Below are 15,180 nucleotides of genomic sequence, written 5' to 3'. Positions count from 1 at the left end.
TTTTAATTAATATTTTATTTCCAAAATCCTTTGATGAAAAGTAAAAACTGTAATAATTTCTTCTTCTAGATGACCTAAAAAATTCAGAAAATAATGTATTTTAATTTTAAATAGAACTGACAAAACATTTCATGATTGAATTGATATACTTATAATATAATATAATACCACATATTATATACTAATATTATACACACAATATTAGCATTATTAAAATTTAAATTTTGAGCAGCCAAGCTATGCAAAACTTGCAAAGTTGAATTTCAACAATAATGAAAAGATAATGTTCTAACTCTCTTCTCTTACCTTTCTTAATTTTAATAAAATTTTAATTTAGATTCTAATTAAATTCTATTATTAAATTAATTTTTTAAATTTCAAAACATGCATGAAAAAAATATGTGAAACTGTGTTGTACTAGTACTACACTTTGAAGTTTGATTTGATGACTTTATTGTTTATTACATTATAATATTTTACTTTTAATTTTAAATTAATATTAGTATCAATATTTAATCAAAAAATTAATATTTAAATTTTTTATAATATAAAAATAATGCAATTTAAAAGTAAATAAATAAAAGCCAGTACCACCAAGAGTCAGTTGTTCAATCAGTAATGCAAGAGAGGAACCAACTACATTAAACTGAGTGAAGCACGAATGTAAACACAACATTCGACCTTGAAGGTTAAATGAAGGTCAACAAGATACGGGCTCCACTTTACTCAAATAAGCAGTCAATATATGTATATAATAACATATAATAAAATATATTAACATAATAATAATTTATATTCTATATATATGAATATATCACATCATGTGAATTTGCATGTATATATAATCTTTATCATTTGCATACTCTGCTATGTGTTACTATGAAAAGTTTCAAATCAAGTTTTTTTAATGTTTTTTTCTTCTCGTTTAAGTGTGTCAGATATTTATAATTCCTTGGTATAGTCATTTAATGACCCATCATATGTTTTATGCGTTACATTTGTTTGTGACTATATAATATATATTTTCCACATTTCTGTTATGTTATGATACATAGCTGTTAAATGTTAAAAAAATTACACATACATAAAAGAGCGTAATAACGAGCGTAATTAACATACCTTGATGATTTCTTGAATGCTCACCCAATCCTACTGCGATTAAGATATCGGGTTCGTAACATTTGGTTTCGCTCCTTTAACTAAAAACCGTTGCAAGAATTCTTTGCTCCTTATCCGCTTTTTCAAAAAATCAAATAAAGGGCTAGTTGACATAAGGGGTCAGCTTTTCTACCATATGGATGGATGTTCTTCGTAGGCCTACGAACGTTTAATAAACTCAAAACAGGGAATGGTACCGCTAGTACTGATGGCGAATAACGTGTTGGCATTCTGCATCAGCTGTAGGGGTATTTATGAGTAAAAAGTAATGCTACTGTCATTTTAAAGTTCTGCAAGCTCCATTTGAGATCAATAGTTTCATACCAACTGTATTTTTGAAATCTTGAAACTTTCCAAGAAAAAACATTCAATTTAATTTGTATTTTATTGTACTTTTTGTGTTTCTTTGTGTCAACGAGACCAATAAAACGTCCATAGCAAGTCGGGTTCTGACCTGCGCGCTGGACAACACTGTACTATGCTCTGCACGTGCATGTTAGGCTATCTAAACTAGTACTTGACAAGAACCATGCTTGTTAGTTTTGTATTTACTATATATACTTTGTATAAACTGTATATACGCTATATAAGATATATGATCCGTATTGGTTAAAATTTATAAACATTGACAACAACCATATTAATTACAATTTTATTGAAAAACCAAATTATTGCCACAAAAATTGTTTCAGGCAATTTAACTCTGGACATGACATGACAACGTCGCATAAATATGTAATGGTACTTTTGAACGTAACATCAAATAAGTGATAAGTACAATGTTTAGAAAAATTTCAAACTCACGCGTAACATTTACGAGTTATTCTACATAAACTTTTAATCTAAATTTCTAATAATTACGTAAAAAAAATGCTCTCTCTAAAACGAAAATGACAAAAATTTTGCTGAAGATAAATAAATTTAAACAAATTTTGAAAATTTGCTTAATAAGAGGTACAGAAAGTCGCGCAATTTCCATTTTCATTCTTGGAAAAATCAACACAGGTCTGCTGCAAATAATTTAGACGTCAAATCTTACAATACTGCACGACAATTATGAATTAGTATAATGATAATTATGAATTTATATAATAATGACAATTATACAATTATAGTAATCTTTAACAGACGAAACGAACGCAGTAGAAACTAACTGCTGTCGTCATCGCTGACAGGTTCAGGAACTTCCTCCTTTTTATCTTTGCTTGTGCTCCTACTGGATGCGTCTTCATCCGTCTGGTCCATATCGTTCGGTTTGTTCCCTTCACTTGACTCCTCCTCCAGCCTCGTCCTATCTTCGTAATCTATGCAGTGCGGATGTTGTGTTGCGTTCGTAATCAATGATGATGTCATGTTGCGTTACCGCCCAAATAATTTTTATAGACAAATTCTCCAAATTACATTTCCCATGTATGAAGCTAGTTGTCTTACTTCGTTAAATAGTTTAAGTTATTTCTTTATTTTTAACTAAGTATTTAGTTTTATAAATTTTATTTCTAAAAAAATAATTAAACAAAGTTTAAAAATATTTTGACGCTTTCATTTATGAAGTTAAAAAAAGTTGGTCCAAAATTACTAGAAAAACATAGCATGCAAAAATAAATGATCAGAAAACACGATGCTAAAAATATCGATGATTAATGTTTGAGCTTTTAATTTTTCTAATAATAAAACTGAAGAATTTAGGTGCGTAGTTTAAAGCATTTTAAAAATATTAAAGTCGGTACTAGTTTCGATTATCAGTGGGGAAAAGATTCATTGAAAATGACCAGTGGCAAAATTATGATGACAGTGTTACAAGGTTCACACGCTCTTGTCCCGAAACGAAATTTTGCAAAAATTTAAATAAATATTTAAACTTATAAAACATTTAAAATCATTGCGTTTAATGAGAACATGACAAAAATATAACAAACAAAACAAATTTAAAAAAAAATTCAACTTTTAAGTAAACAAAAAAATTGCAAAAAAGATAGAGATGAGGGAACACAAGACTAGTCATCTAACTAAATAACAGACCACAAACTGTAAAATTATTTGGAACAAAACAGAAAAAATAACATTTAGTTTATAAACAATAAAAACTTTGTAAAATAATATCCGAACTTTAAAAATAAGGCTGCTCTGAAATAATATATATCTTTGGTCCTCTCAAAATATTTAAAGTTGAATAAAAAATAGTGTCAGAAATCAGTTTCTCGAAATTTCAAACTCTCAGTCATTTTGCTAAAGCAAGCATATGGGCTGTAAAAAAAATTAAATGAAAATGTCGGTAGAAAAATAAACTTGAGTAATTAAATTAATAAAGTTACTAAAATAAATTAAATATTTAAAATTAACAAGACAACAAAACATGAACGAAAAATAAGGTTCAGGCTTATGTTCAATATTTATAAAACAGTAGCTTAGTTATTAAAAATAATTTATTTCTTTAATATTAATGAACATAAAACTTAAGAAAAAACAAAATAAAATGCGGACAAAAAAAGCCAGAAAGAATATTGCAAGGACGCAAAACTTGTGCTAAGGTTAACGTTAACCTTGTAGAAGTTCGCTTGTGACTTTGCCACCATCGGTCGGAGTAGGTATGGTGATTTCCAGCTGAGGTGCATGTTGGTCACCATTTTCCAAAACAGGCAGTGGTGGAAGTGGTGGTGGTGGTGCAGATTCGTCCTCGAGTAATGTGGCAGGCTGGTCGTTGAATGAAGATGGAGGTAAAATTGGCTCTTCCACTGGGAATTCAGTGGTTGGAGGAGGGGGTATGAATCCCGGAGGACCAGGTCGCATCGGTGATTCTAGCCTCTGTAGATTTTAAACATTTAAATACTAGCCCATCATTAAACGCAAGTATATCTACAAACTTTTTCACTCTCTGCCGTGAGTTCTTCGACAACCAAGGATGGGAATACTCCCACTTTGCCATGGTATTCTCCCTCCCACCATCCATCATCAACTCCGTCGTGCAATTCCTTGCGCAAGATCTTAATGAGTTGGCCTTCGGGAAATGTTAGTTCTTCATCGTTCGTTGCATAGTAATCGTACAACGCTCTGGCCCACAAACCGTCTACAGGCAAAAATTTTGATAAATTTTTCACAAATCAGTTTTCAGTATAGATAAATATATAAAATATTTTTTAGATTTATTCTCATGATTAATTTATTTTTTGCATCAATAACAGGTATTATTTGTTACGATGGAAATTTCGAAATGGATGTAATGGGCGACCGTCAGATGGAACTAGGGGAGGTGTAGTCAGGGCGGCTTGCACCTCGTAATCCGCCGTGGAGTATGGTTGACACGTGCCATCTACATCTAAATGAAAAAAATGGTAAATTTATGGAAGAAAAACAAGTCAGGCATTATTAAATAAACGAAAATAAATTATCTAATTAAAACACATATCCAACATTATTAGATAAATTAATTTAATGATAATAGCTGACCTGGTGAAAAGACAGCAGTGCAAACTGGTGGCGGGGGAGGAGCTTCACTTGGAAAGGTCTGTGGAAATTTTTATTTTCCTTTTAAAATAGTATTTTAGTAACTGCCTGAATGAATGGTGTTTGACTTTATCGTCTTATCAATGATTAATTAGGTCGTAAAAACTAAAACGTTGTCAATGGCAATAAATTTCTAAAAATAAAAAAGTGTGAATATCTGACTGATTCAATGTTAGTGTCATAGGGTTGTATTTCTCCTACGGTTTCTTCATAAGCACCATAACCAACGTCATTGGCAATGTTGGTACTTCCGTCGTGAACAGGTGCTTCCATAGGGGGCAGTGTCGTGGATCCTATGTGGATGTATCCGACGGGGACCAGGCCTGTATGCCCAATATGGTTACGCGCCTGTGTGAAAAGATCATCAAGGTAAATTAATAATACAAATACGTTTAAAAGATTTTGCGCTAATCATCGCAGAAACGTTTTCAAGTACAACTCGGTGGCTTCAATTGAAGTTGTTCTTGAATAATTGTTTGACCAACTAACCCTGATCCATCCATCGTGTATTTCTCCCAAGGTCTCCAGTGGCTCGCCCTCCGCCACATCCAGCTCATCACTGTTGGCACCCTGATCACAAATTTTTTACGTAATTATAAATACGTTAGAAAATTCATTTAAATAGATACGTTATAGACAGGAACTAATAAAACTTGAAAAAATTACAAACACGAATGACTTTGGTCTTAATTGAATGACCTGGAAAGCGTAAAGAGCCACAGCGGGTTGTCCAACTTCCTCGACAACGACGACATCCCTTTCATCGTCTTGTGGCATTGAACTGGCCGGTGCAGTTGTTGTTGTTGACGTCACGAAGTCATCCGTGAAAGCGTTGTTGCTGTTGTTTGACAACTGCTGTGAAGTGCTCTCTTTCCACGCCTCATCGTCATTTGAAGCGCTGTACATGGCGTCATTCCAAATGTTGCTGGTGTCTGTTGTACTGGATGATGGAGGTGCCTGCTGCTGTAACGTGTCGCAAATGATTTTAAATGTTCAAATGCAAATTAAGTATTGTTAACGAGAATTTAACAAATCAAATTTCGCCATAAACTTTTATTAGCTGTAAAAAATGAAAAACATAATCAGTTCGGGACTTCCGCAATTTTGTAATAAAAATCACAGAAAGTATTCGAGATCGCCGAAATAGTTTTTTTCTTTTTCATGGCAGCGAATTTTGCGGGCATGTATTAAATACCTTAAAATTTTTTATTGTTTCTCATTCAGATATCCTTCGCCCTTTTACAAAAAATCTTATTCCGATTGACATCTCATGTGAATACCAAACATTCAACTATTTAGCTAACTGGTCATGTAACAAATCATTTATTTCCAGCAATATAAGTATTCTAAAGATTTACTTTTATACTAGAGACAAAAAAACTTTCCAAATGTCAAAGAAAAAGTACTTTTAAATTGTCATCTTGTATTTCTCTGCTGTTTCGCATGCTTCCCCCACCAGTCTTCTCCCCTCCGGCATCACCGTTAGTAACGTGGGGGGTCGATGGGGACACAAGGTTTAGGGGTTCTTCCTCATCTTCAGGTGTTTTCGTTTCAGTACGAGCCGACAAGATGAACGCATCTGTGTTGATGCCTGCTTTTTTCAAAGCATCCATCCTTGCCTCCATCTTCGTCCTCTCAATCTATGAACATTTTGCAAAAGTGTGTTGCAACCGTATTTAATTTTACCATCTAAGAAAAGACAACATATTTATTTTAGAAATAAATTATGAACTAGCAGTTAGTAATTTTAATACCAATAATAATAATAATGAAAAAATTATTTTGAGACAAAATTAGGAAGCTAACAGTAGACTTCCGAATAATTTGTTTCATTTCCTCGATTTTAACTTGCGGGTCGACAGTTCCACCCCCACCGACGTTGGCCTCAGCTGTCTGGTCGGTGCTCTTCTGCTACAGGTTTGTAAAAATAATTATTTTAATTAGGCATACAACGTTCGAAACTGTAACAAAAATTTACATTCAAACTAAAATTCGCGTAAATAACGACTATTTGTTAAATGCATCATCTTAAATTTTACAATATAATTTAGGATTATTTTTTTAGTTAGTGTCATAGGCAAGTGAAGTTCGTGCCCCTTATTTTTTCCATTTATGTTATGTTCTTATATTCCCAAGTAAAGGCAGACGCGTGAGACTTCGAATTTACATTAATGAAACAATAAAAACGAAACCGTTCTTATCAAAATAAAATGATAGTGCGTTCGCGCCATGCAAGCGTTAATCTCTTATCTCTAAGTACGTACATTGTTAATGTTACTTCACATCATCATATTTTATATTCATTTATTTATTTATTTAGGGCACTTCTCAGAGGTGGGTGTTAATTTTTGATTTAAATTGTAGGGAAATGGAGGAAGGTTAACTGACTGGCTTATTTGTTTTATTAATATATGTGTTGTCTCTGTATAATGTGTTTGTTTGTATGTATACGTCCAAATACCAACATTATGTATATATTATATTTATTTGTATCAATTTAATAATTTATTTAGTATATTTATTTATTCGTTTGAAAATTTAAAATTAAGAAGCAGGTGAAAAACAAACTTTGCTGGCACTGGTTGACTGATCGATAAGCCGCTGAAGTTTCTTGGATGCTTGTTTGATCGCTCTGTCTTCCTGGACGTACCTGGCGGCACACTTCTTCGTCTCTGCTTCCATCGGAGTTGAGTTCTGAAACTCTGTGGAAACCTTCGATATCTTCGAGGATTTTGTTACATTTATTTTTATGTTAAGTCAAATAATTGAAAAGAGTACATTTTATTTGATAATTACGTAAATTCCAGCTAACATGATACCGTGTAGTTATTTATAATATCTACTTGAAATTGTAGTTATCGTCTGATTCGCCAGCAAGTTGATCAAGAGACTCGATGTCTTGTGTTTTTTTTTACGAAACGGATATATCGATATGGATATATCAGATATATATCGCATATCGAAACACGTAATTGAAACGCTTGTTTGATGAAAATGAACATACGTATACGCTGTGTTGGTCGCGTTGAATTTAGGGGTGTTGCAAATAATTTGCGGAAAATAAAAATAATAGACTCACATTGTCATTGTCTTGCGGTTGAAATTGGTATTGAATGAGGTCAACGAAGATGGTGTTGTCAGCCAGGAATCCTCTCAGCTGGAAGTCTCTATTTACCTGAACATTAATAATAATTTACGTTTGAACAACAAGGTACGTGAACACGTGAAACGCATGTTGTACGTGCCGAGACAGGATCCGAAACTAACAAATCGGATAATTACAATAAGATGTGTAAATGACTAGAAGTTAGTGGAGAAACAAGTAAATCAGTAGAAGGACTAAGAACTGCTTCAAAAACAAATATGCAGATTGGTTGGATAGCTTGGTCGGTTTTACAATAAACTTTAAAAAGCGCTCATTTTAAGTCAAGCAAGTTTTAAGGATTCCTAGGCATTGCTAAGTATTTGGCTAGATTAAGGAGTATTTTATTTAAAACTTTAACTCTATCAGAGACGGCCGAAGTTAAATAATTATACAATATATTACTTAGTCATTTAACATGGCAACAGCGCGGTTTGTTCATGTATGTTTATTTTAATAGACCTTGTTCGAAATGTAATAATGGCAATATGAATACAGCAAATATTATATTAAGCGTATGTAGATATGTCACATATCGTACACACACTTATTGTCTGGTGCATAGGAGGTCGAAAACATCATTAAAAAGCATCGTGATTTTAAGCAGAAGCCAACACGAGTGCATGCGAGCAGGTGTTTAAAAGTGAAATATGATGCAAATAGTGTACTTGAAGCTGGACACGTGAACATTATACTCTGACGCTCCTCTGAAGCATTATAGAGTATATTTAAACTTAATTACGGTATTCATATTTCACTGGTATGTTGCATGGCTTTTGAAATAAGGCAAAATATGTAAATGTTGCATTTGGGGTTATTAAATTCAGTAGATTGGTGGAAGAATAATTGAGATGCCACATGGTATCTCTATCAACCGCTGCTATATTGCCCGAAAAGATTAACGAAAGATGACATTTAACATATCTTCTAGCATATACTTGCAACGAGTCAATAACAAATTGATCATCATTGGTATTATTTTTTAACCAACGACTCAACAAGTTTCACACGTCACACCACACCACACCAACTTTGGTGGAATCAGCGAGAATCCTCATGAAGCACTCCTGCGTAATTCCGCATGACTGCAGTTCAGCCTGGCAGAACAATGTGAAATATTCCTGCATCTTCTCGTATATCTCTCCATCCATTGACTGGTTGGTTGGTTTTTAGTTGGTTGGTTGGTTGGTTGTTGGTTAGATGTTGGTTGGTTGATTATTGGTTAGATGTTGGTTGGTTGATTGGTTAGTTGGTTAAATGTTGGTTGGTTGTTGGTTTGGTTTGTAGGTTTGGTTTGTTGGTTGGTTGGTTAGTATGTATTATGCAATGCTTAAATTCCACATTTATTAAAAATTTCATAATTCCGTGTGTTGATGATTGTTCGAAGAATTAATTAACTGAAATTTTAATTTGAAGTAGTAAAAAAATGTATATTCAACCGGTTAAAATGTACTAAGCCTATACAAAAATAATTTAATTGACATTATTTCAACAAAACACAGAAATGAAATCAAGGTTAAGATTGCACCATGATGAGTTCGGGTGCGTCCTTGCTGTAATATTGGTTGAGTTGGGCGTTGACGGCCGCCAGACACAATAGATACTCGTTGCGAGCAGCTGTCGATTTCGCTTCACAAGCCTCTCTCCTCGTGTTCAACTGCACGATCGATCGATCAATCAAATAGTCAATCAATCAATCAATCAATCAACCAATCAATCAATCAACCAACCAACCAACCAATCAATCAATCAATTAGTCATTCAATCAACCAACTATATGCACACACTGGTTATTTTGTGAACAGATCGAGCTTATTCAATCGTACCAAAGTTATATTATTGAGATGAATGAACGTTTTATTATATTATTATAGTTGGTTTGATTGAGATGTAGAAGTTACCAAAGTTATATTATTGAGATGAATGAACGTTCTATTATATTATTATAGTTGGTTTGATTGAGATGTAGAAGATTATTATCCAAATTAGTTTCTAGTGTCAATAACAACAAAAAGATATTTGTATCAACCAAAATGGTACAGTTGTACACCTTAATCAACCTAGTTTTGATGTTATATAAAGTCCTCTTGAAACGCATCGGTACAAATTAGCTAGTTTGGAGAACAATGAAGTACAAAAAATGATGCTGTATGATGATAGTGACAAAAATGTTGATGATGTCTACAACAACTACGATACTTAAGTAATAATGATAATCAGACCACATTAACAACAGCAACGTTTTTTATGGGTGCAGTAGTGTGCCCTAAGGGTCAAAAGTGAACAGGTATGATGAGTAGGAAGCAGAGGGCGCTTAATTAAAAGTTGCTTGTGATGTTCGTTTTTTTTGGTTTGCTACACACACATATACAAATATCCCCCCCCCCAAAAAAAAATATAGCATCATTCTCGATTTGCTTTCCATATTATTTAGACAACTGTGTTTACCTCGAACCTCAGATATTTAAGAAGTAATTAATAATCCAAAGATTGATTCATTGAATATTAAAAAGATGTGATGTTCTCTTTTAGTTCAGTGGAGTGTTTCTTTGATAGTAAAATGTCCATACTTATTACGGTAGCTACTGAAAAATTTCTTTACCTGGTATGGTACAATGAAACGGGACGTAGAATGCAATTTAAACTTTTATCCCTTTCTCTCTCTCTTTCTCTCTCTCTCTCTCTCTCTCTCACTCTCTCTCGTTAAGTGTTTGTTTTTTAACTTTAAAAGTCATAACAATATGCTTAAATACAGCAAATGTTGTGAAATCATCAAAAAAGTAATTAATAATCCAAAGATTGATTCATTGAATATTAAAAAGATGTGATGTTCTCTTTTAGTTCAGTGGAGTGTTTCTTTGATAGTAAAATGTCCATACTTATTACGGTAGCTACTGAAAAATTTCTTTACCTGGTATGGTACAATGAAACGGGACGTAGAATGCAATTTAAACTTTTATCCCTTTCTCTCTCTCTTTCTCTCTCTCACTCTCTCTCGTTAAGTGTTTGTTTTTTAACTTTAAAAGTCATAACAGTATGCTTAAATACAGCAAATGTTGTGAAATCATCAAAAAATCAGGAAGTTGACCAATGTCGAAACCCAATGACTCACCAAATATTCAAATAAACAAGTGAATGTATGAATGAAAAAAAGAAAAAATTAATAAACAAATGTAATTTGCACAAACATCTAGACAAAATGATTAGTCAAGTTAAAATATTCAAATAGCGAGCAATTATAGCAGCATTAGTAATAATGCATATAATTGCACGTGCCATTTTCTCCGTTACCTCTTCTATATAACGAAGTCAATTTGGAGGATGATTACTTCGATATAATAAAATCTTTGTACGGTTTTTAACAAGAGCACCAATATCGCATCTTATTACATGAATCAGTATAATACGCACGTAAATGATACGTTTGTATGTGTGTGTAGGTACGCACATTGTGTGGTACAAAAAAATCACGAATTTTTGCGTATATGTACGCGAGTACTATACATGTACACATATTGTATCAGTACGCAGGTATGCCACGCAACAATTTACACATATCTGTACACATGTATATTGTTATTGTATGTTCGCTGTGTGCCATGTTTGTATGTTAGGTGTATGTTATTGCAGAAACGAACCAGGTTTAAATGGAGAACGAACCTTGCTGCTTTGTTGCTGGAGTTTGGAGAGGGAGGTGAAGATGCCGACTGACTTCTTCTTTACTCTGTTCAATTGTTTTCGTTGGATTACTTGTGATCTATTTCATCAATTTAACAAAGTATGGTAAAGTTAAAAATGCCAAGAACGACATTATGAATTTCAAGAAAATCTATTCAATGTGTATTCAATCATGCACGATTTCTATAATTGTTATTGTTGTTATTATTATTATTAATATCATTATTGTTGCTGGTGCTGTTGCTATTATTATTATTATTATTATTATTGTGGTTAATATTATTATTATTATAGAATTGCAGCTTTCATTAATGCTGATGTTGTCATGGAGATATCTACCTTCGCTTCATATGCCTATAATTATTATCATAATGTCTAATCTTATTATTATTATTACTTTATCACCAATAACTTCCTTGAAGCAAGCCACAGTAGTTAATTAATGGGCTGTTATGCGATCAATTTGTTTTCAAAAAGTGAACGACTATGTGAATGATGACAAATAAGCAAATAAATTAAATTAAATATTATTCAAACACTGCATAACCTAAATCATTTCAAAAACAGTTGAATTCAAAATTTCAACAAAGCGTTCTTTTTCAAATGTCACATAGGGGTACTTTGAAATTAATTTTTAATTTCTCTCTCCTCTCTCTCTCTCTCTCTCTCTCTCTCTCCTACACACATACATACACACACAAAAAAAAACACACGCACACGCACATTAACTTGCACTGTATTAGTTACGGTCTAAAAGTTTTCACAATTTAATCCGCCTAAACTCTAAATAAACAATTTAACTGTTCGATTTACTGGTTTGGTGTTTCTTAATCAAAATATGGCCTAAGATTAAAAGATCAGCAATGAATAAATTTCAAATCGAAAACAATCATCCGTCGACAAAACTAAGAGAACGGAGAAACAAATTTACGAAACATTTTGACACGGAATAAGTGATCAGTGAACATCGCCGATTCCGTAACATTTAAGGGCAAGCAAGATGTATTTTCAAGCACGGCTACAAAGAACATTAATTAGATTTCTATTTTCATTTAAATATTGAAAGTTTCCTGAAATTATTTAACCCATCAATCCAAATCCAAAAAACAATCAACATTTATTAATTTCTAGCTAGACTGAGATTTCACTTACAATCTGAATTAATAGATGAAAATTTGAAATTTTCTATAGCATCGATACTACTTATGGTAGCACCTAAAAAAGTACAAGTTCACTCAAACTCATCCCAACTATAGAAAACAACAACAAAAGACAAGTGCAACTCATACAACAGAACGCAAAGAACGTGAATAATTATTACACATCAACATAGAGAACGACACAAAGGGATGGCATCTGCCTAGTGATCTAGCATACAAGTCAGTACCCATTTCATACAAACCATCATCAACCACCGAACTATTCCAACCATTGGAATGGGAGGAGGATGAATGATGTTAAAACATTCAGTTGAGGTGGTTCTGTTATGAAAATCAGCCAGTTAAGAAGGAGAAAAAGGAGATATAATGTTAATAAACAAAGATGTTATTGTCGTGTCAGTCTGTCTGACAAAGTTCTTAAACAATGACTGTTTGAAAAAAGCTTAAGATTATCATTCCAAAAAACGCTGTATAGATATGTGCAGATGTTTATTTTGCACTGCAAGTCAAGTTATTGAATGGAAATCATAGGAAATGTAGTTGTAATTATTTTTGTCTAGTTTAAAATAACATACAATCTTACACAATTCAATGATCGTGATAGGAAAGCAACCAGGATATCAAATAAGATATCATACAAGATATCATATAAGACATCATGTAAGGTATCATATAAGACAGTAAGTATCTTAATTGGATTTCGTGACGTCAAAATAAAAATGAACAACCTGACTAATAAAACGACTGCGATAAACCAAAAATAATATAAATATCAACAAATAAATAAATAAGAAATGGCATCTTTGACAGAAAATGTCATAAAAAATTATCGCAAGATGACGCTAACCACAACAACGAGCTTCAGACAGTTCGCATCAAAGAAAATGCAGACTTTAAAGTTAGCTTAAACTTTAATACAAAAGTAAAGTTAGTCGGTGTGTGTGCGTGTGTGTGCGCGTGTGTAATAATGAGGTAATGATTAAGTAAATCATTAAAACAAGCAGTGTATCATATAATAAATATATCCATGTGTGTGTTTGTACCGGAAGTAATATTCGTTCCCCGTTCATTTCCGTTCTCAATTTAATTTTCAAACCAGCCAATTCCAGTTTGCTGAATTGATGAATTAAATTCACCATTAAAACACTTCATTTGATTAACGTTACATATTATTACTATTTTTTGTACAATAAGGTTACGTGATTAGCTAACATAATTTTTGTTCAATTCCTCTAAGAAATGTTTGTAACTTGATTTGTGCCATTAGGAAGTTTGTTGTGCAGTTAGTTAAATGTAAAAGTTTTGAAAACCATTAAATTGAATCAAATTGGGAATTGTATTAGTGGATATCGGAAATCTTTAAACAAGAAAATTGAAAACATATTTTATGAATGATACCATCGAACGATATATTATTGATAGTAGCAGTTGAAGTAGGTTATTTAAAAAAAAATTCATTTGCCTAGATTAAAAAACTATGTCTGTAAAACAACAAAAAATAATAACTTATTATTATTAAGATTATTATTACCAATACAATTGTTATTATTATGTGTTGTTTGAAACAACAAGTAAGCTAATGCAGAACCAATTAACGTACGGTGCATACTTCTGGTTTGAGTTTTATTACCGTGTTAATACAAAGGTTTCGTTGTTATCCCAATCGCCTTCGTAATTTTCATTAATTTTATTATCATCATAATCTGGCAACTCTCCAATGAATAACATTTCCATCATACGCTGTTGCATTTTCACGTTAACTACAACAGCACATCACAACTGAGACATCAAATACGTTATTTAAATTATAAACACTCTTACAAAACTAATGCATGCATCCATGCATCCATCCATCCATCCTACTAACTTGTCATCTGCATCGGCGGCCTTCACCCTAGCATCATGTGCAATGTGCTCCTCGTCTTTGTAGGTCTTCTGAAGTTTCGTCAGCTCTTGGATGCTCATCGTCAGATCTTTCTGGATCTCGATCAGATTCTCAAACACCTGTAGCATATGTTTTCAACGCAATAAAATGTTATTTCAGATTTTAAAATCATTTCAATGAAACTTCAAATTTTATCATTTCAACGAACACTAATTTATTTTCAATGTCCTTAATTGTGATATGAAAATAACATTAGTATAAAACTTAATCGTACCAAATAAACTTTCTAAAAAATTGCAATAAAACGCAGCAACAGTTGATGCAACAGTTGATGCAACAGTTGATGCAACAGTTGATGCAACAGTTGATGCAGCAGTTGATGCAACAGATGATGCAACAGTTGATGCAACAGTTGATGCAACACGTGTTGCAGCAAATAATGCAACGACATGTGCAATACACACGCAACTTAGAGTGCAACACGCATAAAGTACAACGTACATAGAACGGCTCACCTTTTTAGCCACTTGAACTTTGACCCCTCTGACTAGCTTGCATGATTCAGAGATTTGTTGCGAATAAACATCGGCTGCGGACAAGCGAGTCTTGCCAACACGATCAGTTTCCTCGAGTAGCGTCTGCCAGACCTCGTGCAT

The 15,180-nt window shown here is 32.8% G+C and overlaps 1 protein-coding gene across 1 annotated transcript; it reads right to left on the bottom strand.

The window, feature by feature from the left end:
- Positions 1–6,224: 6,224 nt before the first annotated feature.
- On the bottom strand, positions 6,225–15,180 carry HELRODRAFT_189166 (hypothetical protein; the record flags this gene model as incomplete). The annotated part of the gene is made up of 9 exons (XM_009027200.1): positions 6,225–6,299; positions 6,466–6,567; positions 7,228–7,380; positions 7,739–7,831; positions 8,830–8,957; positions 9,332–9,458; positions 11,462–11,525; positions 14,507–14,643; positions 15,040–15,180. Coding segments are annotated over 9 exons (1,020 nt in total), but the record flags the coding sequence as incomplete, so codon positions are not given.

Source organism: Helobdella robusta, assembly GCF_000326865.2.
Source record: "Helobdella robusta unplaced genomic scaffold HELROscaffold_5, whole genome shotgun sequence".
NCBI classification, from domain to species: domain Eukaryota; kingdom Metazoa; phylum Annelida; class Clitellata; order Rhynchobdellida; family Glossiphoniidae; genus Helobdella; species Helobdella robusta.
This window is presented reverse-complemented; position numbering and strand designations above follow the sequence as displayed.